At 48.2% G+C, this 15,880-nt stretch overlaps 1 protein-coding gene across 50 annotated transcripts in view; it reads right to left on the bottom strand.

Annotated features, from left to right (window-relative positions):
* The window catches only part of EPB41L1 (erythrocyte membrane protein band 4.1 like 1), a 140,160-nt gene that overhangs the window by 5,452 nt on the left and 118,828 nt on the right, over positions 1-15,880 (bottom strand). For 16 of the 50 annotated variants that reach the window (XM_077951651.1, XM_077951682.1, XM_077951650.1 and 13 more), the window contains 6 exons: positions 15,195-15,299; positions 13,125-13,208; positions 8,586-8,672; positions 7,702-7,785; positions 5,593-5,673; positions 5,143-5,259 (listed from right to left, as the gene is read on the bottom strand). In XM_077951651.1, the coding sequence (XP_077807777.1) occupies positions 5,143-5,259; positions 5,593-5,673; positions 7,702-7,785; positions 8,586-8,672; positions 13,125-13,208; positions 15,195-15,299 (558 nt within the window). Of the gene's footprint in view, positions 1-4,613; positions 5,260-5,592; positions 5,674-7,701; positions 7,786-8,585; positions 8,673-13,124; positions 13,209-15,194; positions 15,300-15,880 lie in introns of those variants that run through there. The other 34 variants (XM_077951654.1, XM_077951685.1, XM_077951691.1 and 31 more) reach the window with 3 other exon arrangements.

The following is a 15,880-nucleotide window of genomic DNA, read 5'->3' as shown; positions in this document are numbered from 1 at the left end:
TTTTTTTTTTTTTTAAACAGGGTCTTGCTTTACTGCCAGGCTGGAGTGCAGTGGCACAATCATAGCTCATTGCAGCCTTGACCTCCTGGACTCAAGCAATCCTCCTGCTTCAACTTCCCAAGTAGCTGGAACTACAGGTGCCAGCCACCACACCCAGTTAATCTTTTAAACTTTTTCTAGAAACCAAGGTCTCATTATGATGGCCAGGCTGGTCTTGAACCCCTGGGCTTAAGAAATCTTCCTGCCTCAGCCTCCCAAAGTGCTGGGATTCCAAGTGTGACCTGCTGCGCCTGGCCCCTGGTCAAAATTGAGTAGTATTCTTTCTACTCAATTTTGCTACATCCTAACCAGGCATTGGTTTTTGTTTTGTTTTTCCTTACAGTAACAGGCTGCACTTTAAGTTTGTGCATCAATTAATGAAGTGGCTGTCCTATAAGTCAGTGTAATCATTATTCTGGGTATGTGGGATATCTTCATAAGCCCATAGACACTTCAGAAGTACCAAAGACATCTAAACAACAGTGTTATGATTTATTCTTTTTGGTTTATTACAGCACAGCACAGTCCCTGCGTGCAGCATTTTGTTAGCCTACTTCAAGTTAATAGTAATAGTAGTCATAATGAACTTTTATTAAGCACTCACTATGTGCCAGGCACTGTGCTAACTACCATGCTGCATGGATGATCTTGGTAGCCTTAGGAGACAGATGTTATGAAAAGTGAGTGTGGTGAGGTCAAGACCATTGGGTTTTGGAATCTAACAGATTGGGTTTCACTCTCTAATCAATCCATCATGTTCACAGCTTCATGACTGTGAGCAAGCCACTTAACATCTCTGAGCCTCAGTTTCCTCATTTGTAAAATGAATGAGCAGGTAACAGTACTTGTGTTGAATGCACGGCCTGGTGCCTGGCACAGCATAAGCTTTCCATAAATTATAGCGATTGTTATTACTGTGATGATCACTGCCATTTGGCTGACAAAGAAACATAGGCTGAAAAGTTTAAATGATTTGCTGAAAGGTCACACAGCTAATAAAGGGCAGGGCTTGAGACTCTGCAGGAGTGCAGAGCTCTTCCTTGGGGTACCAAGAGGCATCCATCCATTAAGCCAATGTTTCCAAGCACTTTAAAAAGGAGTTTTCAAATTCAGAGGAGACCTCTTCCAGAATTAATGAGTCTGACTGTATTAAGAGTCAGATGTGGGTTCTACTTGACCATAACTACTGGTAAAGCATGTTGGGCAGAAAAGGCAAGGGAGAGAAACTTCTGGCTTGCCAGGGCAACATAAACAAGGTGACCTTTACAGAACAACCCAGAAGAGAGAGAGAGATGGTGCATGGTGGTGCGTGGGGCAATGGCAGCAAAGAAAGAACTAAACAGAGGCAAGGAGGAGAGAATGAGACAGCAAAGGGAGCAGCGAGGTGGGCAGATATGAAAGACTGCATTGAGGCGGGGGCGGGGGGGGGGGCAGGATGTGGAGGCCAGGGTGAGAGCTCTGAATGGCTAGGGAAATGGGAAGGCAGGAGCCTGGGGGCCTGTTTCTGAATGCCCTGGGGAAGATGAGGAGGCGTGAAAGAGGGAATGGAGAAGAGATGAGAAACACACAACAGATACCCCCAGGAAAGCAAATAGCCAGAGGACTATAATTGGAAGGGGGCTCGCTCCACCTCTTCATTTTGCAAATGAGGAAACCGAATCCCTCATTGGGACTCAGGAAGAAACGGACCTACTGTCACACACCAGTCAGTGGAATAGCTTTAGAGCCAGGTCCCTGGATTCCCAGTACAGAGTTCTTTGCATCAGTGGCTCCTATACCTGGCTGCATGGGGACTCCCTAAGGACCAAGGTAGAAATGAAGATTCCCAGGCAATGCAGATCCCAGGTCCCAGTCCAGTCTTTCTAAATCAGAGTTTATGGAGAGGGTTCTCTAGTGCCTGTATTTTAAACAGGCTTCCCCAGGTGATACACCCAGCTTAGCAAGTGGCCTACACTCTACCACTCTGAGATTTGGGAGGAATAAAGGAAGAATGATTGAAAAACTGAGGGGATAGGAATGGCAATCACTTGTAAAGTCTGAGGAAGGCTGGGAGGTAGGCTGCACCCATGGCCAACCTACACTTCTAGACCAGTGCTGTCCAGTAGAAATAGAATGTGGACTACATATGAAATTTAAAATTTTCCTAGATAGGCCCGGGTGCAGTGGCTCACACCTGTAATCCCAGCACTTTGGGAGGCCGAGTCAGGCAGATCACTTGAGGTCAGGAGTTCGAGACCAGCCTGGCAAACATGGTGAAACCCCGTCTCTAATAACAATACAAAAATTAGTTGGGTGTGGTAGCACATGCCTGTATTCCCAGCTACTTGGGAGGCTGAGGCACAAAAATCACTTGAATCTGGGAGGTGGAGGCTGGAGTGAGCCAAGATTGTGCCACCACACTCCAGCCTGGGTGACAGAGTGAGACTCCATCTCAAAAAAAATAATAATTTTTGGCCGGGCGCGGTGGCTCAAGCCTGTAATCCCAGCACTTTGGGAGGCCGAGACGGGCGGATCACGAGGTCAGGAGATCGAGACCATCCTGGTTAACACGGTGAAACCCCGTCTCTACTAAAAAATACAAAAAATTAGCCGGGCGCGGTGATGGGCGCCTGTAGTCCCAGCTACTCGGGAGGCTGAGGCAGGAGAATGGCGTGAACCCAGGAGGCGGAGCTTGCAGTGAGCTGAGATCCGGCCACTGCACTCCAGCCCGGGCGACAGAGCGAGACTCTGTCTCAAAAAAAAAAAAATAAATAAAATAAATAATAATAATAATTTTTTCGGTGAGACTCCATCTCAAAAAAAAAATAATTTTTTTCCTAGATAATAGATTTTCTAGATAACATTTCTGAAATTTTCTATATATTTCTGTCTTTCTAAAAATTTCTAGATAAATGGAAAATTTTAATTTCACAATCAAAGTTCTCAATTTTAGTTTACATTCAAAACGATTTAAAAAGAAACAGGTGAAATTAATTTTATTTTATTTTTATTTTTGAGATGGAGTCTCACTCTGTTGCCCAGGCTGGAGTGCAATGGTGCCATCTTGGCTCACTGCAACCTCCACCTCCCGGGTTCAAGCAATTCTCCTGCCGCAGCCTCCCTAGTAGCTGGGACTACAGGCACCCACGAACCCCCACTCCTCATTTTGTATTTTAGTAGAGACAGGGTTTCACCATGTTGGTCAGGCTGATCTCAAACTCCTGACCTCAAGTGATCCACCTGCCTCAGCCTCCTAAAGTGCTGGGATTACAGGTGTGAGCCACCATGCCTGGTCAGGTGAAATTAATTTTAATAGTACATTTTACCTAACCTGATGTATCCTTTATCATTTAAATATGTAACCAATGTAAAAATTATTGGGATCATTTATATTCTTTTTTTCATATTAAATCTTCAAAATCCTGCACGTATTTCACCCTTAAAGCACATGTTTTTTAGACTAGCCAATTTCAAGTCCTCGGTGGCCACGTGCAGCTAGCGACTACCATCCCAGACAGCACAGAAAGAACACTTCCATCACTGCAGAGAGTTCTGTTGAACAGCCCTAGTCCAGACCAGAGGTTAGCAGCCTTTCAAAGCAGCAGAAAAATGTTTCAGTGCTTCTTCTTCTGACATTAAGGGGTCTGGTAATCAAAGGAAAAGAAACATTCTTGTATCTTTCTAGAAAAGACTGGTTTCATTCATTCAAGGAAAAGGGCAAAAAGGAGACCAGCGGTTATATTTGTGGGGTCTTTGAGATGGATTTTTTTTTCATTGTGGTAGAACCCGTGAAATGTGTGAGGTGCACAACTCTAAGTGTGAGAAGAATTTTATAAATGTGTTTATATCTATACACCCATGTAACCTACCCAGTTGAAAATAGTGACATTTCCAGCACCCTAGAAGATTCCTTTGTGGCCCTTCCCTCTTCCTTGTGAATACTGCATCCCAGAAGTAACAGAAAAATCAGAAGGATATTTTTCTCAGATAGAAAATCAGAAATATTCTGATTTTCAACATTGTAGATTAGTTTTGTTTGCTTTTGGACTCCCTATGAATGGAATCATACAGTTTATACTTCCTGTGCCTGCCTTATTTTATCCAACTCAATGTCTATGGGATTTTGTTTTATAGATCTGATAAGATCTGGTAAATTTCCAGAGGGCCCAGAAGAACCCCTCCCCTAATTCAGGCTGCTAAAAGCCCTATCTGCCCCAACATCATCTTATTTATCTTATTCACCAAAGCACTGATGGCCTACAATTAAACAGGAGAATATAGGTTCCCTAAGATTTTGGCCCCTGCAGGTCTCAGAAGTCAAGATGCAATCATGCCAGGTGTGGTGGCTCACACCTGTAAGCCCAGCACTTTGGGAGGCTGAGGCAGGTGGATCACTTGAGGACAGGAGTTTGATACCAGCCTGGCCAACAAGGTGAAACCCCATCTGTACTAAAAATGTAAAAATTAGCCAGGTGAGGTGGCGCACACGTGTAGTCCCATTTACTCGGAAGGCTGAGGCAGGAGAATCACTTAAACCCAGGAGCCGGAGGTTGCAGTGAGTCAAGATTGCACCACTGCACTCCAGCTTGTGCAACAGAGACTCCATCTCAAAAAGAAAAAAGAAATTGCAATCAAGCAAGACAGAAGAGATCAAGGGCTCTGGTCATCATGTCCCCTTAACAACATTCAGTGACTTGTAATAGAGAGAGAGACTCAGGGCCAGGAATGTGGCACTGGGCCTAGTAGGACTTTTTCTGACTTCTGGTTTATAGGCAATGCCCAAGGAGATAATGAGGGCCTTCATTTGTCCCACCTCAATATCCACTGTCATTCCTCTCTCCATTTCCCTCCCTTTAAAAACATTTTTAACCACTTCTGGATTTATTTTTCTGGATCTGGAGCCTGAAACCCCAAAGAAGCCAAGGAACCAGGCTTCCTTCCTCTCCCCACGGACTTGTCTCTCGGGGAGGTGCCCAAATCAGCAAATCAGGAAGGCTGATGGGGGGGCGGGTCAAAGTTGCACTAGGGGTCAAGCCATTGGGTTCTCAGATGGAAATGGCCCTCAGAGGATCTTGCTACTGATCCCTCCTCTCTCTCATGGTTGCTGGGCCTCAGGAGCCTTACCTGTGGCTTCCTGTCCCTCTCCTCCGGGGATGGGTCTGTTTCTCTGTATACGACAGCTTTGGTTACCAGCATATCAGGATGCTGCAGTTTGGCCTCCTTGATGGCCAAAGCCAGAGCCTGGTGGTAAAGAACAGCAAAGGAAGGAACCATGAAATATCCAAGATGAGACAGACTGTGAAGAACAGCAAGCCCTCTAGTGCACAGCTGGAGAAACTGAGGCCCAGGGAGGGGCAAAGTCAAACAATTAAAGGGACAGACTAGAGCTCGGCTCTTCTGGCTCCTTCTGGCTCCCATCCAATGCCCCTTCCTTGGGGGTTTCTTATCTGAACAGGGTCAGCAAGAAGTGGACACCTTCTCTGCCCATGAGCGTAGCCATCCATGGGTAACCCGACATAGGAGGGATTGAGGACTGGGCAGTGGCACTGGGAAGAACGGTCCCTACCCCCATACCTGGTCTTGATCGACATCTTCATCCCCAGTAATGATGATTCGCTTCTCGATCCTCGTCTCAGAAAACCCTCCTTTCACAGTCTGCAGAGGGAGAGGGAGGTGAGGTCACTCTTGGGTCCTGTTGGGGCAGCAGCCTCAAGAGGGGACCTACCCAAATCATCTGTCAAGGGCAGGGTTGAGAACCAGCAGTTACCTTCTCTCCTGACTTCCTCAGATTTTTTCTTTTCTGGTTTTGGACTTTGAACTGCAGATCTTGTCTGGTTGCCACCACTCCCCAAAAATACCAAACCACCCCATCTAGGTCTTCCAAGCCCAGCTCCAATGCTGCCTCTCAGACACTGGTTGGCAATGCTTCTGCCTTCCTGCCTTGGTACTCCCTGAGTATTGAGTCTGTCTCTCTCACAGTTCTGGACCTCTCTGCCTGGTGCCGACCATATGTGTGTCTGTGGCCATGTTCACCTCACCAGGCTGCCAGTTCTTGAAGGCAGGGTCTGTATTTTGTTCATCTCTGTATCCCCTCCTCTCCCACTCCCTCACCCAGTCTAACCAGGGCAGTGCTGAATGCAGATTTGTTGAATGAACACATGAATGAAATGTGAATGGTGACAAGGTTCTGCCTTGAACGACTTCCAACAATACTACAAGAGAAAATTAGATTGATGATACTTATGACCTCTGCTGTTTTCTGAAGGCACAGGATTTGGACAAGTTTCGAAGTAATAGCTGAGGCGGGACCTAATTGTTTGGCATGTTAAAGCAGGGTGGTGTCTGTGGGGAATCCCAGCTGGAGTCAGGAGTGGATAGAAAGAAGAGGGGGCTCCCAGTTGGCAGGGACTTTGGGAAGAAGAGTTTCCTGAACTGTCTGCTGTGGGCGTGGGATGTAAAACCTCCCATAAAGCTTTCAGAGAAGTCAACATTGCTGAGTAATGTTTTTATTGAGAGTGGGTTCTCTGTGGGGTATGTGAGAAAGTGCTGAATCCTGCAGAGGCGCAGGCAGAGGCCAGGACAGTCTGTGCATGAAGGCCTGGTGCAACTGACCAGAGTTCTCCTCTGATGGCTCATCAACCTGGCTGCTCCAGGCCTCCAGCCCTGGCTAGGCGCCCTCCTGCCTTCCTCCTGGCCACATAGGTATGGACGCATCAGCCCGCCTGCCTCCCAACTAGCCCTTGTCCTTATTGCTGGGTCACCCAGGAAGGCTTCCCTCCTTTGTCCCTACCTCTTCCCGCCTGGGCTCCGACTCACACCCTGGTCCAGGCCCTCCCTATCAGGCCTGAGTTATTTACTATTCGTCTCTCTCCATACTTCTCCCTCTTCTTTCTCCCACCTATCTATACATCCTGGTGGATCTGATATTCTCTCCTTAAACCTATTTTCAATGGGTTACTCTCCAATCTAAAAATCTTCATGGCTTTCCAATCTCCCTGAGGCCCAGATCCTCCAGAGTCAAATGTGTCCTGGTATTTGTTATTTGCTCTATATTCCACCTCCCTGTCCCCAGTACAACCTAATTTCCCAGATACACCCCCTACATGTGATTCTCATGTCCCATAAACAGGCCTCACTTATGGCTACATCCAGCAGCCCCTGGCACAGAGGCCAACACAAATAAAGTTGACACTCACTAACATCTGCTCAACAAACAAACAAACAAATAAGCAAACACACAATTTCTGCTTCCCTCTTCTGCTTTGCTTAGAACACCTGCATCTGTCTTCTCCTCCCTCAGGTGTCCTGCCTGGCTTTCCAAGACTCTACTCAGTCCCTACTTCTTCTAGGAGATGTTTCCTGATTCTTGCAGGGCCTCTCATATGTCACCCCATCTAGATTCCTCCAGCATTTTCCATCTACAAGGTGCACACGCCATGGTTCACAGTTACTTGAAAGAGGAGAGTATTGTTCCCTCTAGCCTGGCTGTCAACACCGTGTGGGAAGGGCCCATGCCTAGAACAACATGTGGCACAGGACAAAGCGCACAGTATTCCAGAAACTGGTAAACACTACAGGTTTTCTCTGCCCACTTTACAGATGGCGAAGCCAAAGCTGAACAACGGTTATGACCTTCTCGCCTGCAGCTCGGCTGGGGGCATGGGGCACCCTGCTGCTACTCACTTTGGTGACATGGGTGGTGGTGGAGGTTGAGAGGGTTTCCGCAGTGGCGCCGTAGGTGCTGGTGAGGACATCTTTCCCGATGATCTGCAGAATATAACCACCCCCCACCCAGGGTGTCAGGTAAGGACACTGGGCTCTGGAGGGGTGGGGGCGGGGTGGGGTAAAGGGCCCCGTGAAGGTGACACTTCGAAGCCAAGATGCTTTGAGCCATTAAGATTTCAAGAATACTGGAATCTTCAGAAACCTAGACCCAACAAATTCTCAAACCCTGGAATCTGAGATTCCTAGACGCTGAGATTCCTGAGGCCCAGAATCCTAACAATACCCTATAATTTAAGAATCCTGGCATCATGGAAGAATGACCAAAGGGATCCAAGGTGGAAACACAGCCCTCCTGACGCCCCAATCTGTCATAGCCAGGTGCACGCTCTCTACGGAGCTAAACAATGAGAACCACAGACTTGGAGAATGCAAGAGCTGAAAGAGACCCCACAGGGACAGACTCAGGGGCACCGGGCAGGCACCAACAGAGGCAGGTCCAGAATTCAAGCCTCTGGCCTCCTAGTCCATTGCTCTTCCTGGTTAGTAGGGAGGGCAGATGCAAAAGAACCATCAGCGGCACCACCAAGGTGAGGGGCCGCTTCACCCTCACACGCCACCAATGCCCCACTTACATGTGTGGGCGGAGGGGAGAGGGCCACTCATGAGATTCTAGCAGGTACCAGGGAGCTCTGTTGGCAACTGAAAAGGGTCCAGTTTCCTGGTTCTGCACCTAGAAGGGTGCCTTCTGGGCTCAACACTGCACTTCCTGCCAGCCATACATGGGTCTATGCCCATATTCTCAGTGTGGAGTCCCCTAGCCTGAGCTGGCCTTGCCCACTTACCGGAGAAAGAGAACGGATTTCCGTGGCCACCGTCTGTGGGCCTGGGATCATGGCAGCTGCCCCCTTCCCGGACTTGAGACTGTTCTCCTGGGGAAACAATAGTGCTCAGATGGCCAGCTCTCAGCCGGGTGGGCCCCCAGGATGGCCGGAGCATGTGGCCACGTAGCTATCACGACCACAAGGTTGAGTAGAAACAGTAGAAGCAAAGGACTGAAGGCATCGTTCAGTTCTGCCTCCTCTCACTCATCCCTTGCTCACTCAGGCACACACTCGTTCACTCGCACACTTGCACAGTCACTCATTCAACCAACATTTACAGACTGTCTGGCGTTAGGAACACTGTAGTGCTCAAGACATGGCATTGTTCTCCAGAAGCACTAGCAGAGGAGTTGCCAGATTCAGGTTCGTGTCCTGCTCTGCCACCTTCGAGCCATGTGACTTGGGGCAGAGCCACTTCCTCTCTATGGGCCTTGCAGATTCATCTGTAAAAAGGGACCCTTGCCCCAATCCCACAGAGAACCTATGAAGCCAATGGAGTAGAAAAGGTTTGCAAACCAGAATACATAGGATAAATATAGGGGCATAAGCTGGCTATTTAGAATATAATAATAATAATGACTTTCTGAGTGCTTGCTATGTGCTAGGCATCGTTTTAAGGATGTTACATGCCTTATCTCATTTAATTCTCATAACACCGGTAAGGCATTATTTTTAATATTCCTGATTTGCAGATGAGAAACTGGAGGGTGAGAGAAACTTAAGTGTTCAGTCCCCCAGCAAGCTAGTGGTAGAGCTGGAACTTAACTCCATGTTGTCTGACTCCAAGTCTGACACACTCTGCACGCCACTCTGCCCTTGGGAATCTTTCCCTTCAAACAGCCCTCTTGGCCCTACCTTAAATTCTAACTGCTAGATCTTCCTGGAATTGTCCCCGGACTTACTGCCCCTGATCTGGCCAGGGCCCAGCTGCCTGCTTCTACCTCCTACTTTCTGCACCATCTCAGGGCTCAGCTTTATCTGTCCAGAGACCCAGAACTGTGTCCATTCTGCAGGTCCTCAGTGGCCTGACCTCTTGTTCTGGTCCGGGCATGGCACTAGATCTGGACTTCTGCCTACCAAGGGGCAGGTGAGAACAGAAACTCACTGACTTTCCCCTGCCGCTCCCACACCTGTATCCAGCTGAGGCTGCCAGCAGCCTGGTTCTTTGGTACTGTACCACAAGGCACGTTCCCAGATGCACCTGCAGTTCCAGAATGTGGCCCAGCAGCAGGCTTTCCAAGGGCAGCTTCCGGGCTCAATGCTTCCTTTCCCCTTAACAGACACTAACCCCTCTGAATCCTAGCATCATTCTGGGAAGTTCTTCCTTAAAACCTCTTATTCGCTCATTGTTCTGTCTTTCCCAGGGCAAAGCCTCACCTCCACCTTCACACTGAAAACAGAGGCTACCACTAGGGACTTCAGTCATTCAAAACAAGGCACCCTCTGCTCCTCCTTTCCTCTCCTGTATCCTTGGCCAGTCCCATCACCTGCCTCTAGGAGGAGCAGTTTCTCTCCCTGACCAAGGCAAACTCAGCCCTCTCTTCCTCCACATTCAGGCTCTCCTCACTTGCCAACCGCTCTCTGGGCCACCTCGGCCACTCAACAGCTTCTGCTGCCTCATGGAGGTCAAAGTCCCCTATCCCTTCACCTGTAGCCCAGATCTTTCTTGGACCCTAGGCCTTTAAAACCGGTTGTGTCCTAGACATTTTCCCCTGGAAATGTTCCACAGGCACCTCAGATTCATCCGATCTCGAACGGAATTCACTGCTTCTTCCACTTCCAACACATGCTTGTCACTAAAGAGCACTTCCCCCCAGTGCTCTGTTTATATCAGCAGAGGAATCAGCTGGAGGGCTTGGAAAAACACACACTGCTGGGCCCCACCCTAGAGTTTCTGAGTCAATAGGTCTAAGGAGGAGCCCAAAGGACCTGCCTTGCTAACAGGTTCCTGGAACCACATTTTGAGAACCACTGGTTAGTGAACAGTGTCACGAGCTCATCTTTCCTCTTGTCCCCTGAACATCCTACCAACGACCAAATCCTGGGCTTTCCTCCCCCCAGGCATCCCTTAACTCTGACCCCTTCTCTGCATCCACCTCCTTGCACTCCAGCCCCAACCCAGCCTGGGCACCAACGTCTAAGCTGGTTCCCTGCCTTCTCTCTCTGTCTCTCCCAGTGGCATGTGGGCCCCAGATCTCAGGGATGTTCCCTTCTTTAGCTGGATTCACAGTGGCTGGTACAGAACTGTACACATCATGGGTGTTCAATCAACACTTGTGGAAGGAAGGAGAGAGAGAGAAGGAGGGAAGAATTTTTTTAGAAGGAGGGAAGAATTTTTTGCTCAAGTCCCTCATCCACAGAGGTTGCTAGAATAATCTTTCTAAAACAGAGAAACACGTATCTGATGACATCATGTCCCTAATGTAAAAAATTTAAGTGATTCCCCATTGTCTGCATGACAGAAGTTTGAATTTGGTATATGACATCTGAGGCCCATCAAGCTCTGGTCTAGACTTCCTTTCCAGCTCTTCACCCCCGACTCCTCCTCCATGTGCTTGACATCTGGCTTTCTTGACCACTGGCCCTTCCCCAAATGCTATGCTTCTTCCCTTCTGCCCTTTGCACTTGCTTTTCCCACTGTCTAGAATGCCTTTCCCCGGGACTGTACCTTAATTTATCCTTCAAGCATAGCTCACTCAAATGTCCCTGCCTAGAGAAAGCCTTTCCTGGCTCCTCCTGGCAGAGCTGTCACCCCATAGCTGCCTTCCTCGTGGCCCCTAGGAGAGTGTTATTACCCTATCCCATGAAGGCAGGAAAGAAGTAACTGCAGCTCACATCTTCAGACCACTTACTATGTGCCAGGCACTGTTCTCGGGGCTTTGCACAGATTGCTTTGGTTCCCCCTCACATCAGCCCTTTGAGCACATGCTATTACTGCCCTCTACCCTCACCCATTTTACAGAAGTGAAAACTGAGGCTTGGAGAGGTTCAGGTGACTTGCCCAAGGTCATCCAGCCAGGAAGTGGGACAGCTGGGCCTTGTTCTCCACTGTATGCCCAGAACCTAAATACAGGGGCACAGCACATTAAAGGTGCTCATGACGATCATTTGAATGAATGAATCCCAGCAGGCAGTATAGTTTCTTCAACCGTATCCCCCATACCAGGCAGATAGTAGAGACTAATAAATGTTTTTGGAACAAATGAATGAATGGATGGATGGATGGATGAGTAAATGAATGATAGAAGTGCCTGCTCACCATACGCGTGGATTTAAATTTAGCCCTACAAGCATCCCAATGACACGTGCTGAAGGACTGAGGGGAGAGGAGGAACTGAGTGACCAGGGAAAGGTATGCAAGCTGGTAACTAGTTTGGACTTATCGATCTTAAAATTTCTGTGTATTCAAAACCTACCTGCTGGCTAGTCTAGATTGATGGAATTCCCTTCCTATGTATATGTCAGGGGGTTGGCAAGAAAAAGCATTTGAAAACAACTTCTCAGTGGCTCAAGATAGATCTGGCTCCAGCACTGCTACCTTTCCTAGCCCGAGTAGCGGCCGCAACTGCAGCCCCAGCCCCATGTGGCCGATGTTCACAATGGTCAGGATTAAGGGAGCAGAGCAGAGTGGCTGGGGTTGAAAGTGGGGCTCCTGGTGTTAGAACGCCTGTGGATAACCTGGCACTACCACTTATTAATTGTGTGACCTTGGGTAAGTCGCTTTACCTCTCTGAACTTCAGTTTCCTCATCTGTAAAGGTTGTGGAGGGAAGAGCATCCACTGAGATGATCCACTCAGGAGTCTCAGCACATTGCCTGGAACCACAACCTGTGTGCCGAATGCTATCTGTTCTGTTTAATCATGAAAGGATCTAGTATTGCCGGGGTCTCTTAAGAACTGCAGAATGGGGATTACTGCCATTTTACAGATGAGGACACCTGAGGCCAAGGGTCTTCCTTCATGGGTCAGACAGCAAATAGGTAGCAGAACCATGAGGTCCCTCAATGAAGGGGGTGGTCCCAAAAATCCTGTTCCAACTTAGGGTCACCGCACGCCATCTACTGACCAAGGCAAGGAAGTGGTCTAAGACAAGAGACAATGTGCAGCCACCAGGATGGGTCCACAGGAAGGACTCCAGCCTCACCTTCAGAGTGGAGGTGAGATGAGCCAATGAAATCTCAATGCAAGATGAGATTCGTGGGTGCCAATAACCAAAGAGGACCATCCTCTCTCTCTCCCTGCCGCGGCTGAGATGGTCTAGATAACTGACACTCAGGGATTCCACCACCCACATTACTCACTTTGGAAAACTGAGGCCTGTCTCTATGTCTTGTGGCAACTAAAGCCCCAGACAATAAACGGCTGATTTATGTACCATGCCTGATACAGCAAGGGCAGCTCACAACTTCCTGAATCAGCCAGGCGATGTTAGCTTGTCCGCTGGCTGTTTGGCGGGGCAGGGGGCTGGTCAGAGAGGGAAGCCTCCTGGGTTCAACTTACCATGGTGGTCGATATGGTCTCCGTGGTGATGGAGGGAGTGGTTGCTATGAACTCCCTCCCCACTGAGGCACTCCCATCAACCTGCTGACCAGAGGAGGAGTCGTTAGAGCTGGGGAGAGCCGGGTACACCTGCAGCATCTGTCACCTGGGCTCACGGCCTCCCAGTTACAAAGTGACAGGCTGTGTGAGTGAACATCACTGGCAGGGGGCTGCACACAGACCAAATCACAGAGGTGCAACAGGCCCTCATTACATTTCAACCAGTGTATCTGATAAAGAAAAAATAATTTCAGACTATCTGGCAAATTCTATCCAAATTGCAATGAGTGTGATTTTTGACCTAGCCATCTCTAGGAACTGACTCTTTGGATATAACCTTTGAAAAGCTCGCCGAGAAGTACCAGCAAGGAAATTCACGGCAGCGCTGATCATGAATTGCACGAAACAAAAACAACCACAAGGCATGCCATTGGGAGACAGTGAAATAAATCAAGATTTGCCTCCTAAGTGAGATGAACAAGAGTAAGGTGGGTCTATGTAGGCCAACAAGGAGTGATCTCCAAAATAATTACTAAGAAGAAAGGTAAGGTGTAAGAAAATGATCGCTTCTGTGTAAACATTGTTAAGTATATAGAGGTGTAGGTATCTGTGTTGGAATAGGCTTATATATTTTTCTGGGTGGTAATATAAGAAAAATCCCATTTTGTTGTGTTTGAATGGTATAACTATAAACTTTTTTTTGTTGTTTTGTTTTTATGTCGATAAGGGTTACTGGGCTGTGGGATCTAGGGCCAATTTTAGTTTCTTTATACTTTTCTGTGGGAAAACACAACAGAAACACGTGTTACTAAAACAAAACAGGTCAGGGGGGAAAGCAGCTTGCCCAAGGTCACACAGCTCATCAGAACTCAAGAGTCCTGACCTGTAGTAGGCGGCCTCATAAACTCCTACTATCATTATAAAAGTGGGAGAAAAAAACTCTGGAAACAAAAAGAATTGCCCATGTTGTATTGGTTTATGTCTTATTTCAGTTTTCTCTTTGTCTCTCTTTTTTCCCCTGTCACCCAAGCTGGAATGCAGTGGTGCAATCCTAGCTCATAGTTCACTGCAACCTCGACCTCCTGGGCTCAAGTGATCCTCCTACATCAGCCTCCCGAGTAGCTGGGACTATAGGCATGTGCTACCACGCACAGCTAATTTTTGTATTTTTTGTAGAGATGGGGTCTCACTATATTGCCCCAGCTGGTCTTGTACTCCTGGGCTCAAGCAATCTGCCTGCCTCGGCCTCACAAAGTGCTGAGATTACAGGTGTGAGCCACTGTGCCTGGTCTTATTTCAGTTCTTGAGAAAAAGGTTAGCCTAAGAGCCAAAAAGCTCCTAGCATTGTAGCTCTTCTGGCCAGGAAAAACCAAGAGGGCATCTATCAGACCCTCAATCTTCATTTCCTAAGTCTAAAAAGCACGGAAGGAGTGCAGGGAATGGACTGGAAGTGGTGGACCTGTGCCTATGCCTGATGGCTTTCTCCAGGTGGTCAGGGTGCTGCTTCTTGTTAAGACACGTGATCTTTGGTTTTCTTCTTTCACTTTGCCCATTTTACTGATCTGATGTGGAACTCTAATACATAAAAAACGACCCAAGGTGAGCTGTTCTGACTGAAGCTGAATTGGGATCTCTCCCTCTTCTCTCCCCAAGCAGCTCCTGGGATACCTCAAGAAACCTCTCCAACTCCTTGAAGCAATGTGAACATCAAGGTCCCAATCCACTAGCCAGTACAGTCCTCCCAATATGCCCAGGAGGAAGGGGTAGACAGGGTCATTCCTATTTTATGGATGGCTAAATGGAGGCTTTAAGAGGTATGGTCTGCCCAGGACAAGAACCTACTTTACCCGTCACCCCTTCCCAGAGCTCAGGGAGGACACTGAGGCACAGAAGAGCATCAGGATTAAAATGTGCGTTCCAGGGAAGCTGAGATTAAAAGGGTTGGCCAAGGGTTTTGGCCACAGCAGTGGGGACCCTACCACCAAATGCCCAATACCTGTTGCTTAGGGTACACTGGAAGGCACAGGTTACCTGGGTGTTATCCATAGCGGAGACTCTGGTCTGCAGTACGGCCTCCGGCTCAATCTTCTTTCTAATGGCCAGACTGCTGACAGTCATGGTTTCCGTTTTCACAGGCTGTAGGAAAAGGAGGGAGAATGCTCTGTAACTGAAACCCTAGCATGACCCTTGCTCACAGGCAATTGCAGTGTGGGGTCTGCAGGCTATCTCCTATCCCCACAGCTGGCCACATTTCTGGAAGGGTACTCAGGTCCGGGTAAAAGAGACGTGGTGTGATATCATAGACAAATAGCCTGCGAGGAGAACCAGGACCATCACCAGGACCAGGTAGGCCTGCCCTGCGCCCCTGTGCCACACACCCTCATGGTGGCTATAAGTTGTTTTTTAGGCTACTATTAGAACATCTACCATTTTATTAACATACTATATGCCAGGCCCCAGGCTAAATGTTTTGCTTGTATACATAATGTCAACGAATCCTGAATGACTTCACTGGTGAGCTCACCACCTCTCAGCTGCTTCAGCCGAACTCTTTTTTTTCTTTTCTATTCTTTTTTTTTTTTTTGAGACAGAGTCTCCCTTTGTCGCCCAGGCTGGAGTGCGACGGTGCGATCTCGGCTCACTGTAACCTCTGCCTCCCAGGTTCAAGTGATTCTCCTGCCTCAGCTTCCCAGGTAGCTGGCACTACAGGCCCACGC

The sequence above is a fragment of the Macaca mulatta genome, chromosome 10, assembly GCF_049350105.2.
Source record: "Macaca mulatta isolate MMU2019108-1 chromosome 10, T2T-MMU8v2.0, whole genome shotgun sequence".
In the NCBI taxonomy this organism is placed as follows: domain Eukaryota; kingdom Metazoa; phylum Chordata; class Mammalia; order Primates; family Cercopithecidae; genus Macaca; species Macaca mulatta.
This window is presented reverse-complemented; position numbering and strand designations above follow the sequence as displayed.